General features: G+C 40.6%; 1 protein-coding gene across 1 annotated transcript; it reads left to right on the forward strand.

Annotated features, from left to right (window-relative positions):
* The first annotated feature begins 278 nt into the window (after positions 1–278).
* gsk3ab (glycogen synthase kinase 3 alpha b) lies at positions 279–16,604 on the forward strand. The gene is made up of 11 exons (XM_034553302.1): positions 279–327; positions 434–619; positions 8,028–8,215; positions 8,368–8,451; positions 9,285–9,395; positions 11,308–11,438; positions 11,743–11,947; positions 12,315–12,410; positions 12,999–13,185; positions 13,313–13,390; positions 13,774–16,604. Exons 2-11 carry the CDS (start codon positions 445–447, stop codon positions 13,839–13,841), a joined length of 1,323 nt encoding a protein of 440 aa, XP_034409193.1. The 5' UTR covers positions 279–327; positions 434–444; the 3' UTR covers positions 13,842–16,604.
* Positions 16,605–17,143: the final 539 nt, after the last annotated feature.

Consider the following 17,143-nt stretch of genomic DNA (forward strand, 5'->3'; position numbering starts at 1 on the left):
TAGCGAGCCTTGTCTTTATTTATTTAGTACAGTAATGAATGTGCTTTGGCGATTATCAGAATAAGTTATGCTGACACATTGTTACTAGGCAACGTCCACCCTTTTAATTTATCTTCTTCCCGTTTTAGTGCAATCGAGGTGTTACGAATCACAGCTGTCATTATTGTACATTTGAGTCCATATTTTCGTGAGCTTGAAGACTCCTAAAGAACTCACTTTCCCAGCAACGCTTGCGAAGCTTTACGTCGTTACGTCAACTCCCCCCCCCCCCCCATCACCGTTCTACAGAGGAAGAAAGGGGGAGACGGGCGACCTATACAGAACGCTGTAAGTGTAGTTTATATTTATCTAGAATATTAAATCACACATCTATAAAAGCTTAAGTTTGTGCCGGTCTGGCTTTTGTTAACGTTCCACCTTGCCCCGGCTTTAGTTCACACAAATATGAGCGGCAGCGGGCGGCCCAGGACCAGCTCCTTCGCTGAGCCTCCCGGAGCTCCCGGATCCGCTGCAGCCGGCGCCGGATCAGCGGCAGCCGGCGGAAGCTCGACAGGAAAAACTGGGGCTTCACAAGCCAGTGGAAGCAGTTCGACGAGCTTTGGGAATTTGAAACTTCCCAGTAAGTATATACATTTGTTTGAATCATGAGCCCACTTTAAACGTTCTCACAAAGGCTCATGCTACGCGTTATTTGTAGATAAACGTGTCTGAGGGTACTTAGTGTCGATCTTTGTCGCTTAGCAGCAAGCTGTTAGCTGGTTAGCTAGCTAACTTAAGTTAGCTGTCCAGCTAACGGTGGCTGTGTTTTTCATTAAGGAACCAGTGCGATCCTTTGATCGCACAGCTAACATCATCGTTAGCTGCTGGTGACAACATTTGAACTAAGCCGTCGGTGTTTCGACGGCAAATAACGTTATGTAAATGTTTTCGGCCACATTACCGAACCATTCTTTTTGCATTGTAACCCAAAAATAGAGTTGTGGGTTCGCCGACGCTCTAATATATACGCGATTAATATCGGATGTAGAAGCTAGCTAGCTTGCTAACGTTTGGTAAAGAGTGCTTCAGGTTGAAATTATGAGGTCTAACTTTTTTAGGCGTCGTCCTCAGTTCTGTCTGATCTTGCAGAGAGAGTGACAAACCAGGGTTGTGAGACTGTACGCCGTGTGGTAGCCTAAAGAAATTAAAATTCTAATCTCTAAAAGTATCCCAAACTACTGAGTTCCACATTCTTACTAGCCAGCATGTGGTGACCTTACCTTCACCCAATCTAACTACTGCATTAATGCATATATGAAAGTGTCAATGCATGGGTTTAAACAGTTTGTCCGGTACATAAACCCACCTCAGGCCATCTTTGACCAAGAAAGTGACAAATCTAGCTTAGGAGAGTGGAAACAGTTTGGTAAACTTTTATTTGACACTTTGCCTGTATAACCGTGTCAGCACCCTTTTTAAAAGTGGAAAAACATTTCTAAATGTAATTTAATATATGTACACCTTAGTTGAGGCCAGTATTCCTTTCGGTATCATGTCTACTTTTACGCTGATGGTTGAATACACTGTGTTGACACCTCTACTGGAAACCCTGGTTTGCCAAAAGTAAAGTCCCCCCAGTTGGTTTTGCTGGTGTGATGACAAGAACTTGCAGAATGCTCAGGGGTCATGTGGCTATGCCATGGAGCAGTTGGCTGTTGGACAGAGGCGTGCAGAAGGACAGATGGAAGAAAATAGCATCATAGCTTTTATGTCACTTCGCATTGTTAAAACTGGAAGAAAAAAAACGTTATTTGGGGCCTGACGGAACATAATATGGTGTTTGATTAATAATTGCTTATTTGAACAGGAGAAATGACTAGCAAAGAAAATGATGAAAGTCGACTCGTGCTGCTTTGTAGTAAACCTTTACCAAAGTTAGTGCATGCGGCCAATCAGCAGATCTTCATCAGGTGATTTGGCTCATTTATATCCATTGCTTCAGAATATAAGCTCACTTTTCTTTCCCTTTTCCCTCAATTTATCATAATGTCTCGGTTTTGGTCATAAGGATATTTTCCATTCTGTGAAAGCATTGTTCTTGTGTCAGAGATGCTCGGGCCCTGCAGAAACAACACCAGAATGCTATTTTAGACTACATCGGGTCAACATTTGAAATATTTTCACTAACAACTAAGCCCTCTAAAGTGGATCAACATGCATGGACAAAACTGAGCTTGAGGGAGGATGATGTCTGCCTGCTCAGACATGGTCAAATGTTGTGTAGCAGCAATATTAAGAAGGTCAGTTTCTGCTACCTCTACTCTCACTGGGATTTTTCCAACACTGCTAGTCACACAAGACATATTTCACTGTTAATCTTTACTGATTTGATCAATACTTTTAGTGCAAAAGTAAAGGAATAACTGTTCTTGATTAACAAGTCACAATTGAATCATAACTTAATACTCATTCAGCTGCCTGACAACAGAAACAGGAACAGCTTAATGGTGTCTTTGACAAATTAAAAGACACTATACATCATCATTGAGAGCAAGAGGTAACACAGACCAGTGGCGACTGACCCAAATTCTGATCAGTTTGGCTGATCAAAGCCTTTAGGAAAAAGGCCAATCGTTGATATAAAGGGACTAAAACTAGCCAAACAAATGCAATGTTTTACCGGAGTGTAAGTAGTGTTACCAAAACAATACTTTTTTCAATGCTGTGTTTTGAGGGATATAAGACTTTTACACTCTACGAAGGCCCTTTGTCATTTGACATTTAGTTTAGAGTAGTTATGTTGTACTTGGCCTAATTAAAACAGTCAAAGATTTAATTGAAAATGGTCTGATCAAATATTCAAAAGTATTAATTTGTGAGATATTCCCTGGCAGCTTTAGACAGTATTTAATAATAAGAACACAAAGTTTACCTAAAATAAATAAAAAAGTTGAATACTTCAATACCTCATTAATGCCTGTTCTACAGCGTGTGAAATATGTGAAATAGGGTTGGACGATTATTTCTAAATGTATGTTGTCCAATCGTGGTTACAAACGATTCGATCGCCATGTGTGGCCTTGAAATACATCTTTTTTTAAATGTCCGCCATTTTTAAAAAAGTGTGACCTTTTTATTTAAATTATTAAAACTAAGGCTCTACAAAATAGTTTGAAGCTTTATTCATAATGTTAACTTGACATTTCATTTATTATTCATAGCTTACAGAAACGGTGTGCTATTGTCCATCTTTTGGTCTACCTTCCTTCATACTTTTTCATCCAAACACAGAGAAAGCAATGTGCCGCTCAGTCCTTGTCTCGTAGTTGTAGTTGTCTCGGTCTCGTAGTTGTCTCGGCACAACATTTGTTCAAGAAAGATGGATGTATTCAATTCCAAAATTCACATTTTTATCTAACAGGATATTTTTTTGTATTTAGCCTTTCCAACAAAAAAATGCGGTTGCTCTCGTGTGTGCAAAGGGAGGCCCGCATCTGTATTAACACGGCGATCTAACAGCAATCCAAATTACATTTTTATAACCACAATAATACAAATTCATATTTTATTTTTTTTAGGGTGATGACATCACAAAATATGATGACAGACATTCAAAGCTCCATTTGAGAACAAAGATTGAAAAAATAAGCCTGGATCGGACTGTAGCCGTATCCATAATGTTAATTATTCTTATGGAAGGCGGAGCAACGTTTTGGTGAGCAGGCATATGGGTATTCGGGGACAGCAAACTGGTTTTAATGAAGAATTAAGAAATGTACTTGTCATTTGTGCTCCTCCAAAAACATCTCTAAATTCATAGCAGGGCTCAGGTGCTAAGAGATTATTTTGTATAACATCTTAGTTCTGATAGTAAATGACTTAAAATGGTATTGATATGGCCATAGGGAAAAACAATTGAATTATCATCCTTTAAATCATTCAAATATAATCTTGCACAATTCAAAGAAACTTTTGGATTGGTAACTACTAGTTACGCATGTCAAAAGCATTTAGTGGGATCTGTGGCGTTAATACATGTTAAACATCCTTTTGCACCCTTTAGTTACCTCTGTCCTGCCTTTTTAAATCCTGAACTAACACACCTAAACCCACTTATTAATAGCTGCATAGTAGATGGCCATGTGTCGGGATGCACAGATACTGATCTAGTGGTACTGATCTTGTTAATGTCACATGGAAGCGAGCTAGCATGGGAACGTTTGTAAAAAGTAGGTTAAAATGTTCTGATCTACGTTTTTAGGCGTTTTCTTCGGTCGAGTCTGATCTTGCAGAGCTTTTGACAAACTAGAGTTGCGATACTATACATTGCCGTCAGGATATTCAAATGATATAAGTAGGGCTGCAACTAACGATTATTTTAATAATCGATTAATCTGTCTTATCTTTTTCGAATAATCGATGAATCGGATAAAAAAACTAAAAGGCATTAATTTCTAACACTTTGTTAAAAAACAGAACTGACGGTGCAAATTCACAGTGCAACAAATCTCCTGAAAGTGCACACACAGATTGCTCCTTGAACATCCCTGAGCGGCTAAAGTAATAACAGGATTTGTTGGATCGTCAGAACTTGTTTTCTACACTACACTCACACACACACACGTTTACTTCAAGCTTATTCATTAAATTATTACCATAATTGTAGTAAGTACAAGTTAAGTTCATTTATACACCACATTTAAACACAGCTTAAGATGACCGAGTGCTTTAGTGTCTTTAGTCTTGCAAACTATACCCCTGCATTACTACTGTTATTAATGAGCTAATGTTAACTTGTGTAGCTGGATAACGAGTAAACAGCAGCACCAGAAGAGCTACTGGAGGGACGTGACGTTACGTTCCTCACTTCAAAACGGAACAAAGTAGTTTTCTGTAGTGACGTGCCCTGCTGTCCTTGAGGAGGAGGAAGGGAATGTTTACGTTTTAGGTGCTGAATCATCACCGTGGTGCTCCCGTGCCATGTCGCTTTTGCATATCTTGCAATTAACGCACCTTTTCGATTTGATTTAGTGTGAAATGCTCCCACACCTTGGTTGACTCAGGTCGTACTGATTCTCTGCCTCCGCCATGGGTTGTTCTGAAGAACGTTACAGGTCTCTCCGATGGTCTTTCCTTTACCTCCACGCTCAACTTTTAAAATAAATACTCACATCTCTGCGACTTATTGAGTGGCATAATAATCGCGCGACACAACAAATCGATAATGAATTTCGTTGCCAACTCTTTTAATAATCAAATGTTATCGATTTCATTGTTGCAGCCCTAGATCCCAATGTACTGAGTTGCATATTCTTATTCACCAACATATGGAGAATTTACCTTAATCAAATGACTCGGCTGGATGCCTAAACTTCTGCATATATGAAAGTATCTATGCATGTGTTTCAACAGCTGGTCAAGTATGCAAATCCTCATGTAATCTTTTATTTAAGAAAGTGAGAATCCTAACTTAAGATAGTGGAAATAGTTTGCCATGGAGACATACCGATCCACATTAAATACATTCTCCAATATCATTATGAAATGCAGTCTCAGTGGGCCTCCGACTCAGTATTACGTGCCACGACAATCACGGCTATCTCTGGCCTCATGTTACCGTACTTGAAAATTATTCCAATCCACGCAATGTGATTTATAGATTCAACATTTTAAATATTGGATCAGCACCTGATATCTGTCAATGCCGAGCACCATCTTAAGTTTGCGTGGTACCAAACAAATAAAACTTAAATAGTTGTGCAGTCTAGGGTTCTGATCAGAAAATGTATGGCCCATCCAAAGTTATTTGTAATGTATGTACAATTATCCTGATTGGTGTTGGGTCAATTGAACCATCTCTCTATTGTGGGGGAGGAGAAACATTCAGACGTATGGATTGAAAGGCAACCATCGCCGTGCGGTGATTTTATCCAAATCACACTCAGTTTAAATCCATCATCACTCAACATCAGGCAAAGTGCCCTTATTGTTCCTGTAGGCCATAAACGATAACATACCTGTAATTTATCATGCAATTGCTGATAAGTTTCTGAAGGTAAAACTGTTAGTGTTATCAACAAACTCCAAGCTAATTGCTTATCAGTGTGGGTGTGATGAGAGTCACTCTGCTCATTCCGTTTCTCTTACTCATCAGGCTTCTGTTGACGTATTAGAAACCAAAGCTATTCACTGACAGCTGGGCAGGGTGCTCATTTTTGCATTTATTATTCAAGGGACTATCATGCCACAGCTGCTCCATATTTAATGTGCTCCCCTCTGACTTGACTTGTTTCAAAAGAGTGTGAAAGTGATTCTAAAAGGAGATTCAGAAGAACATTGTGTTGTGGAGCAGAAATGGAGGATGCAGGAATGTGCAGGAACCACACAGTGACTGATCTCAAAAGCTGAATATTTCCAGCTGACCTTGGGGCTGAGATGAAATCTAGGCCAATCATGTGGATATGCTATTGGCCGCTGTTTATTTATTAGCGTGAAAAGGGTTTGGGCTGGTAAATTATAGTAAAGTATAGTTGTCTTTTGTCACCAATAATCAATTGGAGATTGGTCTCCAATTTGTAATTTCTTAAATGTTTTTATACAGAAATAAGTAGTTGATAAAGCCAAATTATTTCTTTTTGTTTGGCAATTTATGGGAGAGACCAAAATGCTTCATTATCTGACTCCATTTTGAGACTTGGAGACCTACTGGAGATCAGGAGGGGTCCTGTTGAGACAGGCGAAGTGAGCAAGCCCAGGAAATGGTAGCACTTCTGGGTGTGCTACTGTCCTCGCAATATTTTATCACAGGCTCTGACAAGCCTTTTGGCAATGGGGCCTCTTTGCTGCTCTTCCCCTCCCAGTGTCATCGCTTCTGGTGCCGATTTGTCAAATCATTCTTGACCCAAGACGAGCACAGGCATAAAGCACTGAGCAGCCACTTGACCCTAACTAGAGCTGTCAGTTGCTCTTAGATCTTAAACATCTCATTTCCACAAGGTCAGACATTCTATTAGAAATGGCAATATATGTACCTCCATTTTAGTTGTTAATGGCAAAAAATAAAATGAACAATAGAATAATCTACTTATAACATGCTATTCAAATTGTACACAACTGTTGTATGAGCTTTAATACCAACAGAACATAAATAACATTATAACAAAAAAATACAACTATGTGCTCAACTGGCTCTTACGGGGATAACATCAACTTATATTTGGGTTAGGTGTATGTTATTGGAATATGGACATTAAGATAATTAAGATTGCAGAGGTCCTGAGCTGGAACTGTGATTTTAAGACTGTAATTCAAATGGACGCGAGACAAAGGTTAAACCTGCAATCGGCATGGGTCAGCGCACGGTCCTCGACCTGGCTTCAAGACTATTGTCCTGAATTGGGTTAAACGTGGCTTGCAGGGATATACTCCAGGCACTCGTATTTGCAATAGGAATTTATTGTTATTGGACTTTGCCAAAGACTTGCCATATGGCAGAGATATGTGGCCAGCTAAGCAAAGAAGCTGGCTGCGAGAACAACTGAAACAAAATCCACCACTTAATTGATTTGGTTACATTAGTAATATTGTGTTTTAGCTGTAGCATGTTTGGAATACTGTTTTGATTCGTCTTTGACTGTGGTCTCACATGAATGGGTCTAGCTCAGGCTGAGTGCGGCTTCAGTTGACCTGCATCATATTTGTGTCTCCAGTAAAAGGGGTTTGGGCTAGCTTCACCCAGGGGACTAGTAGGAAAGCTCTGGGAACTGTCAGCAGCTCACCCCCATGTGGGGAGCCACCACATGGGTCACAACCATTTAGAGAAGATGTTTAACTTCTGTCTGAGAGACACTGGTTTAAAGGCTGTCGTGTCAATGTGTTTCTCACGTGTCTAAACATCACTTCATTCATGAAAATGATTATGCTTTTTCATGACAGGGTGTTTGTAGGTTTAATGTTAACTGTGGTGTGAAGCCACAGTGAATGTCTTGACCGTGTTCTGATCATAAGAGGATATTTTTTTCAAGGCATATTTGTGCTCTCGTCCACAGGAGACAGTAGCAAGGTGACAACGGTGGTAGCCACACCCGGCCAGGGCCCTGATCGCCCACAGGAAGTGTCCTATACAGACATAAAAGTTATAGGAAATGGCTCCTTTGGGGTTGTCTACCAGGCTCGCCTCATCGACAGCCAGGAGATGGTGGCAATTAAGAAAGTTCTCCAAGACAAGAGGTTTAAGGTATGTTTACAAAGGCTTACAAACAATTACAGTGAAGTTGTAAACGTTGCATCTGCAAAGAAGGTTTTGGTGGCTTTACGGACCTGTGCTTGTTTGTCACATTCTGTGCAATTTACAACTTTTGCCTTTCCGTTTTCCTTTCTTCATTTCAGAATAGGGAGCTGCAAATTATGAGGAAATTGGACCACTGCAACATTGTGAGGCTACGCTACTTCTTCTACTCCAGTGGCGAGAAGGTGCGTATGCAGTGATTCGTTTGTTATGCAGTAGGAATCGAGTTTCTAGATGAAGCACTCTGCCTCCACACCCAGCCAGTCATCAATGATGATTCATAGACATGTTTTTGACGAGTTGATCCGGGTCTTAACTGTACATTAAATTCACCCCCGTAAGTCCACATTTTAAGGATTCAAGTACTTTCCTGAGTTGCTCAGGTTTTTGTTGTGGTTGAGCTTTTGCCCTTAGTCTATTTGCATCGGAGAAAACATGAGCTGTATCAGCCCAACTGAGCTGATGCTTAACCTCTAAACTGTACGCTCTGGAAACAATAAGTTTTCCTGAGATCAAGGTGCAGTTTAATATGTAAGTAACGTGCGCGTGTCATTGTATTTTCCCTCAGCCGCTGCAAAAATGTATCCTTTTATATAATGAAAGTTTGTAGAGTTTATGAATGAACTATACCATTGGTATCCGTGAACCTAAATATCCATCCTGTATTTGAGTCTGCCGGTGTTTACATTCGTATGTACTTACTATGGCAGGCTAACTGTTCACACTCATAATTATAGATCAGTTTGTAAATGTTGTCTAAGCTTTATCAACTGTAAATGTTTATTCAATCATTGTTTGCTTCAGATATTTGTCGCTAACACGTGCAAAGCATAAGATGAATGTTTCATGTTGTCCTTCAAATAGCCATCTTCAATCATAGAGCTACAATAATTGTTTTTTGTTTACTTACTCGCTGTACAACCCAACATATTTCATGAGATTGGTTTGTTTTATATATCATTTAATTTTCCACCTCTTAATTGTACAGTCCTTTTTTCTTTTTTCCCCTCTTTTCCAGAAAGATGAGGTGTATTTGAATCTGGTGCTGGATTACGTCCCTGAGACAGTGTACAGGGTGGCTCGGCATTTCAACAAAGCCAAGACCACCATCCCCATCATCTATGTTAAGGTGGGCACACATAAAGATTATACACGCACATACACAGCTGGATGTGCATGTGGGCTTTCACCACATGGCTGCAGGCATTAAAAAAAATTGATTCGAGACAGTTATTCAGGGATGAAGTACTTAATTTATATATGTATTATAAGTGAAATGTGCCGTTATAATCATGTAAAGAAATGTACTGTCTGGTCTTCATCAGCATCCCACAACGCCTGCAGAGATTATGTTTTCACCCCTGTCTGTTCTTCTTTAAAAAAGACGAGACTGGAAATTAAGTGGACATTCGCTGGATTCATTTTGGGGGGATTAATGCATCCGAAAGGCATTCGTTAGTGGGAACCTCTGACATCCAGACTGTCAAACATGTACTGCTTTATAGAAAACACACGGATGACTCACCGATACAGTACTATTTGTTAGAAAGGCAGCTGCTTTGCAGATTGTTCATCTTTGGCAGAGATTTGTGCTCTTAGTGCTTTCATGGTTAGAAGTATACAACTTTAAATACTTAATTCTGTCTGTTACTCTGGCATAAAATATTATTTGACACTGTCAAATAATAAATCGCATTAGATTTAGATATTTCATCTTAGTCGTTCAATTGAGTTTAATAAGTCATTGAGAAAGCTCATTTTTAGAGAGCGTGTTTGTGTGTTCACTGTCTCCAGCAGCACAGAGGAAGTTATAGCTGTCTCATGGCCCATTTCCTTTCCTCAGCCTGCTGCTCCCCTGTGGCTTTGAGATGCATACTGAGCTCTCTCTCCTCTCTCTCCTCTCTCACCCCTCCGTCCTCCTGTGACACACTTCTATCACAGCCTGTCTGGGGGTCTTCGTTCCCCCTCCCTGTCCCCTGGGTCTTCATGTTTTTGCCATCTCTCATTGTTTTCTTCTTCTTCTTACCGGTCTCCTCTTCTCTCCTTCTGCCTCCTTTTTAAGCATCATTGCTCATCCCTCAGTCATCATGTACTCTGTAATCATTTTGTAATCGGTTTGCCAGCCTGCTGTTGTTGCATCATGGGGGTAATAATGACGATAATGGGGATGATGAGGGATTTGTCATATTAAGATGCTTAAAGTCTGCATTTCACAGACTCATTAAATGGGTACAGACTTAACTGGCTGAGCAATTTTTTATTTGAGAACGACACCATTGACCTAGGATGTGTAGACGCATGTCAAATCGGGGTTAGATGAAGATAGTTCAGCACATATTCAGGGAGTTTTTTTCACCCAATGTTTTGTTGTAGAAACACGGCACTGCAGGCTGTATCAGACACCACACAGCTGCGTCTTTCATCACGCACCTACCTCAACAGTGCACCCAAAAACACAATCAGGGCACATATTGAAGTGACTGGCACATGATGAAAAACCTATTCACACTCTCATTAACCTCTTTCACACAGCTAGCAAATGTCCGAATTAATACAACGTTATTAATTGTCAGGCCATCTGCAGGGCTTGAAAAGCAAACAACAAAATTCTTTAAATTAATTGATTTTTCCTTTTTATCCTTTTCAGACGTATTTTCTCATGCCTGTTAAGAACAGTAGTTGTTAGAAATAATTTTTGAAGGAGATCTGCCGGGAGATCTATAAACTAAAAGCAGGGTTGACATATCATAATGCGTCAGGTTAAGTTTAAAACATACATAAACTTATTCGAATTAATCATTTTCAATTGGTTGTTGCTTTTTGTCGAGGTTATTTAAATCATTTATTTCATGAGTAATTTGTGTTTATATACTGCTGGGATTGTGATAATTCAAAGCCATATTGTCACGACTAGTTTTCCTTGATATTTTCATACTTACTGGCCAGTATGAACTTAACATGAGAACAGGGAAAAGTGGTGAACTTTGGTATCCTCAAATTCATCTTTGCTTTTCTCTCGCTCCCTCCCCCCACTCCCTCAGGTGTACATGTATCAGCTGTTCCGCAGTCTGGCTTATATTCATTCCCAGGGCGTGTGTCACAGAGACATCAAGCCCCAGAACCTCCTGGTGGACCCAGAGACGGCCATTCTCAAACTCTGTGACTTTGGCAGGTCAGTAACAGAATCTCCACCTGGACGTGTCGGCCTGTCGCTATTGTTCTTTCCATTGTTGTTACTGTCTTTGTCTCAGCATGCATGTTTAGTAGGCTGTCTATTTGTGTAGCCATCTCTCTCTCAGCCTTGACTTTCCCCGTTTTCATCTGTCATATGTTTTTCTCACCTGACTGCTCACACGGTGTGGTTTTGTGAAAACAGACACACTGAGAAATGAAAGGTTCACGTTGACTGTCATTCCCCCCCCCCCGCCCCCCTAAACTGTCTTTATCTGCTTCATCTCCATTTGACCACCTTCTAGTGCGAAGCAGTTAGTTCGGGGGGAGCCGAATGTGTCCTATATCTGCTCACGGTACTATCGTGCCCCAGAGCTCATCTTTGGTGCCACTGACTACACGTCCAACATTGACATCTGGTCGGCCGGCTGCGTGCTGGCCGAGCTGCTGCTGGGCCAGCCCATCTTCCCTGGGGACAGTGGCGTGGACCAGCTAGTAGAGATCATCAAGGTACAGTACTGGTACTACAGTGGCTGAAAGCCAACTGTTTGCACAAGCAGCTAGATGAAAGGAGACATGGTCTAAAGTTTGAAATTGAACCTGCTGTCAGTATTGTCTTTGAGCATTTGTAAGAACTATTGTGAAAGAAACACCAAACAATGTGTGAATACTTGTATTTAAATAAAGTATTTGGACACGTTTAAATACAGATATTTAGAAATGGAGAACAATACAGAAGGACAATGCAAGCTGTACACTTAATGACAACGGCTGTTTGTGTGCTCATCACCACTGACGATCACTCCTCCACATCTTGTCTCCAGGCATGCAGAACATACCAATCATTGTGATTCAGTATTTCATTTTTGTTTGTTAGGTTCTGGGGACGCCAACAAGGGAGCAGATCCGAGAGATGAACCCTAACTACACAGAGTTCAAATTCCCTCAGATCAAAGCACACCCTTGGACAAAGGTACGTCCACTACTGGGGGATATTATTCCTGTATCATGGTTATCCAAACACCTGTGTTTCTTTCTGAATCAGCTTTGTTGTTCTTCATAGGATGAGGTAATGCCATGGGAAAATTATATCAGAATAAGAAACCAGAGTTTGATTTTGTGTACACATAAAAATACTTTCTGTTTTTAGTTTTTAAGAAGTACTGATGCTGCTACCTAGTATTCTTTTTATTGTAGAGTAGATGAAAAGCAATGTAACCAGGTGATCTTTCATGTTTTTGCTGAATAGTATCATGAATGTTGTTTATTGACCCGAACCAGATAATCAGACTTTGAACCTGATGTTGTTGTTCTGGCTGTTCTCTCTGAAGAGGTATAATAACCATAGAACTTGGCTACGGTATGGCCCATGTAGAATTTCACTCAAGGTAGTTTCTGTGGTTGCCATGGTTACATGACGAGTTGAGAAAGTTTAAATGTCAAAAACTCTGAATGTTGCTGTGCGTGAGAGCGCCAGCTGTGATCCCTTCTCTCCTGGTTGCTGTCTGCCGGCACCTCAAGGCTTGGATTTCCATAAAGCTAAATCTCTCCCCTCCGTCAGGTGTTCAAACCTCGCACCCCACCAGAGGCCATTGCCCTATGCTCTCGACTGCTGGAATACACGCCAGTGACCAGGCTGTCTCCCCTGGAGGCGTGTGCGCACCCCTTCTTCGATGAGCTGCGTCAGCCCAACACCCGCCTTCCCAGCGGACGAGAACTGCCACTCCTCTTCAACTTCAGTCCCGTCGGTCAGTTTTACCTTCATGTCGTTCTTTTTTCAGTTTGATCTCTTTTCTGTGTTTCTTGTGTTTGAACTATGATGCAACACTAGTATTTTATGTATAATGAAACGTTTGTTTGTTTTTCCGCTCTCAGAGCTGTCTATCCAGCCCCAGTTGAACTCCACACTCATTCCTCCTCACGCTCGTGCACAGACATCGCCTGCCTCACATGGTGTGTATCAAAAATATATGAACAAATCGTACTTGTTTTCATTGACGGGCCATATTTTGGTGGGGTTTTATTTATACATTTACTCATGTATTTGTCCTCGGAGCACAAGTGAATTTACAAAAATAATAAAAGTAAAACTTTAACAAGTGCTTAATATATATATTGTCTTTTGGCCTGTGACCCTGATCAAAAATTAAGCTTTTGAGTGGCAGTAGATGTCTTTTCACACCTGTTGTAAATATTACCGGAAAAAAAATGTTTCTTTACTATTTACATTATAATCACTTGATAGGCCGTTAATTATCGTCACTAAACTATCTGTTATTATTCCTGAGGTTAGCCTGTCTGTTGGTGACAAGTGTGCTCCCTCTCTCCCCCTGCAGAGGGCAGTGTGTCAGACAGTACCGCCCAGCCCAGCTCAGCACCTGGATCCATCAACAACAGCACCTGAGCCTCCATCCCTCTGTCATCTTTTCTTTTTGTCTTCCCCCTTTTCCTTTTCTCTCCTCTGCTTTTCTCCCTCTCAACCTCCCCTCTGGCTCCAAACCCTTAAAATAGAAAATAAATAACTATACACACCCACATAAACACTCCTGAATTTTAACCATTTCCAATAGAAAACACTTTCTTTGGCTGCCAACTTCAGGAAGATGTGGGGGTTGTTTTAAGGATATTTAGGTCGCCATGCTTGGGCTTGAAATAAGCTGCAGTTCTAAGTCCACGCTGGCCCGTGTCTGGCCTGTTAGAATAAGGAAACTTTACAATGGTTGGGATGTTTGGAAGTTGAGGAGGGGGGTTGTCCATGTTGTATGGATTTTCTGTATTATAATATACAATTGACTTTTATCCCTTTTTTAATGTTTCTTTTATTTGCATTAGCGTATTTTATGTGTGGCCGTGGTGCCACTGAATGCGATCCTGATTGACTATGGAGTTGAGAATGAGGGCCGTATGTAAGGCCTGTATAATATTGACAATCATCCTTAGTGGGGTCAAAAATGTCACACATGTAGTGTACATGTTTGATCGTACAACACACTGTAGAATGTAGAGTAGTGGCTTTTCTGGCACTTTCTACACTGAACTCTACTCAAGTATTGTCAGTTCACCCAGCCAAAGGCTGAACAAATGTGTAGAATTACTTTTAAATCTCCCAATTTGATACCTGACAGAAGATATTGGCGGATTTTTGGTTCATTTTAGATAAGAGTTGGTTTTAAATTTTATTACAAATGAGGGCACCACAGCCTGTCTTTATGGTTTCTTTTTGAATATTAGCTCCTCAACTGCCTTTTTATGTGAATGAGAAGGAGCAGAGCGCACATTTTCAGTTTCTTCAGTATAAACTCGTGTTTTCATTGGTTAAGCTGGAAACCAAGCAATTCATGTTAATATCTCAAATGAGTATTGCACATCTCCAAAGGGAGTAGAGCGGAAGCAAAGGGGCGAGTTATGTGTCGCGTCCAGCCGCCAACGTAGCTTCACACGGAGGGAGCCGTTGATTTGGGGCTCCGGTTGCATCGAATACAATAACAGACGCCTCAATGATGCCTTGCATGTCATAAACACAGTTGCTTAGCATTGAAAAGTCACTTCATTAATTATGTCACTTTACGGTGTTACATTTCATATCGGCTTGATATGAGAGAGAATCGGGTACGGACTACTGGCCGCTCACCTGGCTCGTCATTGCCATTTCAGCTACACAGTTGTTGTTAATGCAGGAGGAGGACTCTGAAGTAATTTAGTTTGGTTTGTGAGAGATCTTTTGAAACCCTCTTCTCCCACTTTCCAAACGGCCTGCCTGTGACGCTCGTATCATGTTCTTCTTGGCCTGTGCTGGTGGTAAGAACTCATTATTTACCCAGCCCAACGGTCCACTGTCGGCATGAACCGGTTGTCTTTCTTCCACCATGCAAATGTGCATGTTCAGCCCAAGTTGACCACACTATATTTCTTCCACTAATCTCAGTAAAAAGCAGACCAGAAATGATGCTCAAATCCCTGAAACCCAACTGCTTTTGGAGCCTCCCCTTCCATTCCTTTATTCCTCCTCCCTCTGCCTTCTGCTTCCCTCTTTCCGCCTCCTTTTTTCACTGCTAAACTGTAAATAATCAGTACCTTTTATTTTGTTATTATTGTTATTATATTGTTGTTCTTGTAATTTTTTTTTCTCTAGTAGACCGGCGCAGCAGCGGCCGGACTGTTTATCCTCAGTCGCAGTCTGTAAATACAATTTCATTTCAGTCCCTGGTTCATGAGGGGAAAAACAGAACAAAATGTTTCATTTTTATTCTCTCCCTCAATTTCTCTCTTCACGACTTTCTGTTTTCCCCCATAAGTGTTGACATAACTGTTTTATTTATTGTATTGTGTTTTTTTTTGTTTTTATCAGGGGAAGGGGGCGATCATTTCTTTTCCACTGGGGTGGTACAATTGAGGGTTTAAAGTAGTTTCCTAATTTTTATTCACCATTTTTGCTCGGCAATGTCACATGCAAAATAATTTCACATCCAAGATACTGTACTGAGATCCAGACGTCGGTGTGTCCTATCCAATCAGTGGTCTTGTATGTATGCAGGTGCACATGCTAGCAAACGGGTGGAACTCCAGTTTTTCATTTAACTTGAATGTGAAGGGAATGTTACGAGCCTCTGGATCTATGGGGTTTTGGGAGGGCGCACGGATCACCCTGTGTGTGTGTGTGTGTGTGTGTGTGTGTGTGTGTGTGTGTGTGTGTGTGAGAGAGTGAGGAAAGGGGAAATAATGAATTTATTGACTTGATCATCTCCTGTGTCCGACCGTCTCCTGTTGTCGCTTACCGTATGTAGCGTCGTACGAGTGTAACGGGTTCGTCCTGTTAGAACTGTGTGTATGCGTCACAGATACTTGACAAGTTTCTTGAGCTCCGCTGCAGGGAATGTGTGTTTGTATGTGTGCTGTCAGACCAGGGACATTATTTTCAGTACTCCTGACTTGTTCCTAAATGAAGAGCCGACTACATGTGCTATTTTAATGTTTATTTACCATCTTCTGATCTGTCACACTTTGTTTTTAATTTGCTGTGACCCTGCTCTTTTATCACCACTGTTTGTTGGGAACAGAACGGTTGGATAAAGGAGATGAAGAGAGAGAGAGAGGGATGGAGGGAGAGAAACAGTTTTTTGTTTGTTGGTATAAATAATTAAACTCATTAATAAAGTGATGAAACTGTTCCTGTCTCACACTCATGATTGAATTATACCTGAATAAGTGAGCATTGTTGACAGTGGGGATTTATTGATAACTAACTTGTTCTTAGTATACAAAGACAAAGCTTGTGTTATGTTGCATAGTCCAAGATGAATGCGTTCAGTCAAATTCACGTCACGCCCCTTGGCCCCAGTAGTGCTGTAGCACCAATATGGAATTTTAGGGTCGATAATAACTGATCATCTTGTTCTAGACGTTCCAATCAGAATGCTACTGCAAAAGTGAGATGAGGACAAAAAACACGACCGGGAAGTTTTGACCAGTTGTGCAAAAAGCTTTTAAGATTCTTTACAGAAGTTAAAGTACTAATACAACAATGTCATAACACACTTATTTAATTACCAGTAAAAGTCCAGCATTTAAGCGTAGTACTTAAAGTAACAAAAGTAAAAGTACTCGTTCTGAATATGATAGAACAAAGTTTTTAACTGAAATTGCCATCGGAACCATTAAGACTTTCTTAATTATCCACCATTATTAATATATCAGTCACCAATATGT

This window comes from Cyclopterus lumpus, chromosome 16 (genome assembly GCF_009769545.1).
Source record: "Cyclopterus lumpus isolate fCycLum1 chromosome 16, fCycLum1.pri, whole genome shotgun sequence".
NCBI classification, from domain to species: domain Eukaryota; kingdom Metazoa; phylum Chordata; class Actinopteri; order Perciformes; family Cyclopteridae; genus Cyclopterus; species Cyclopterus lumpus.

Bases quoted from the DNA above. Each gene is read 5' to 3' on its own strand.
- gsk3ab (XM_034553302.1), top strand. From the start codon at position 445: ATGAGCGGCAGCGGGCGGCCCAGGACCAGCTCCTTCGCTGAGCCTCCC. The intron at 8,216-8,367 runs GTATGTTTACAA...TCTTCATTTCAG, and splicing joins TCCAAGACAAGAGGTTTAAG to AATAGGGAGCTGCAAATTAT. The intron at 11,439-11,742 runs GTCAGTAACAGA...ACCACCTTCTAG, and splicing joins AAACTCTGTGACTTTGGCAG to TGCGAAGCAGTTAGTTCGGG.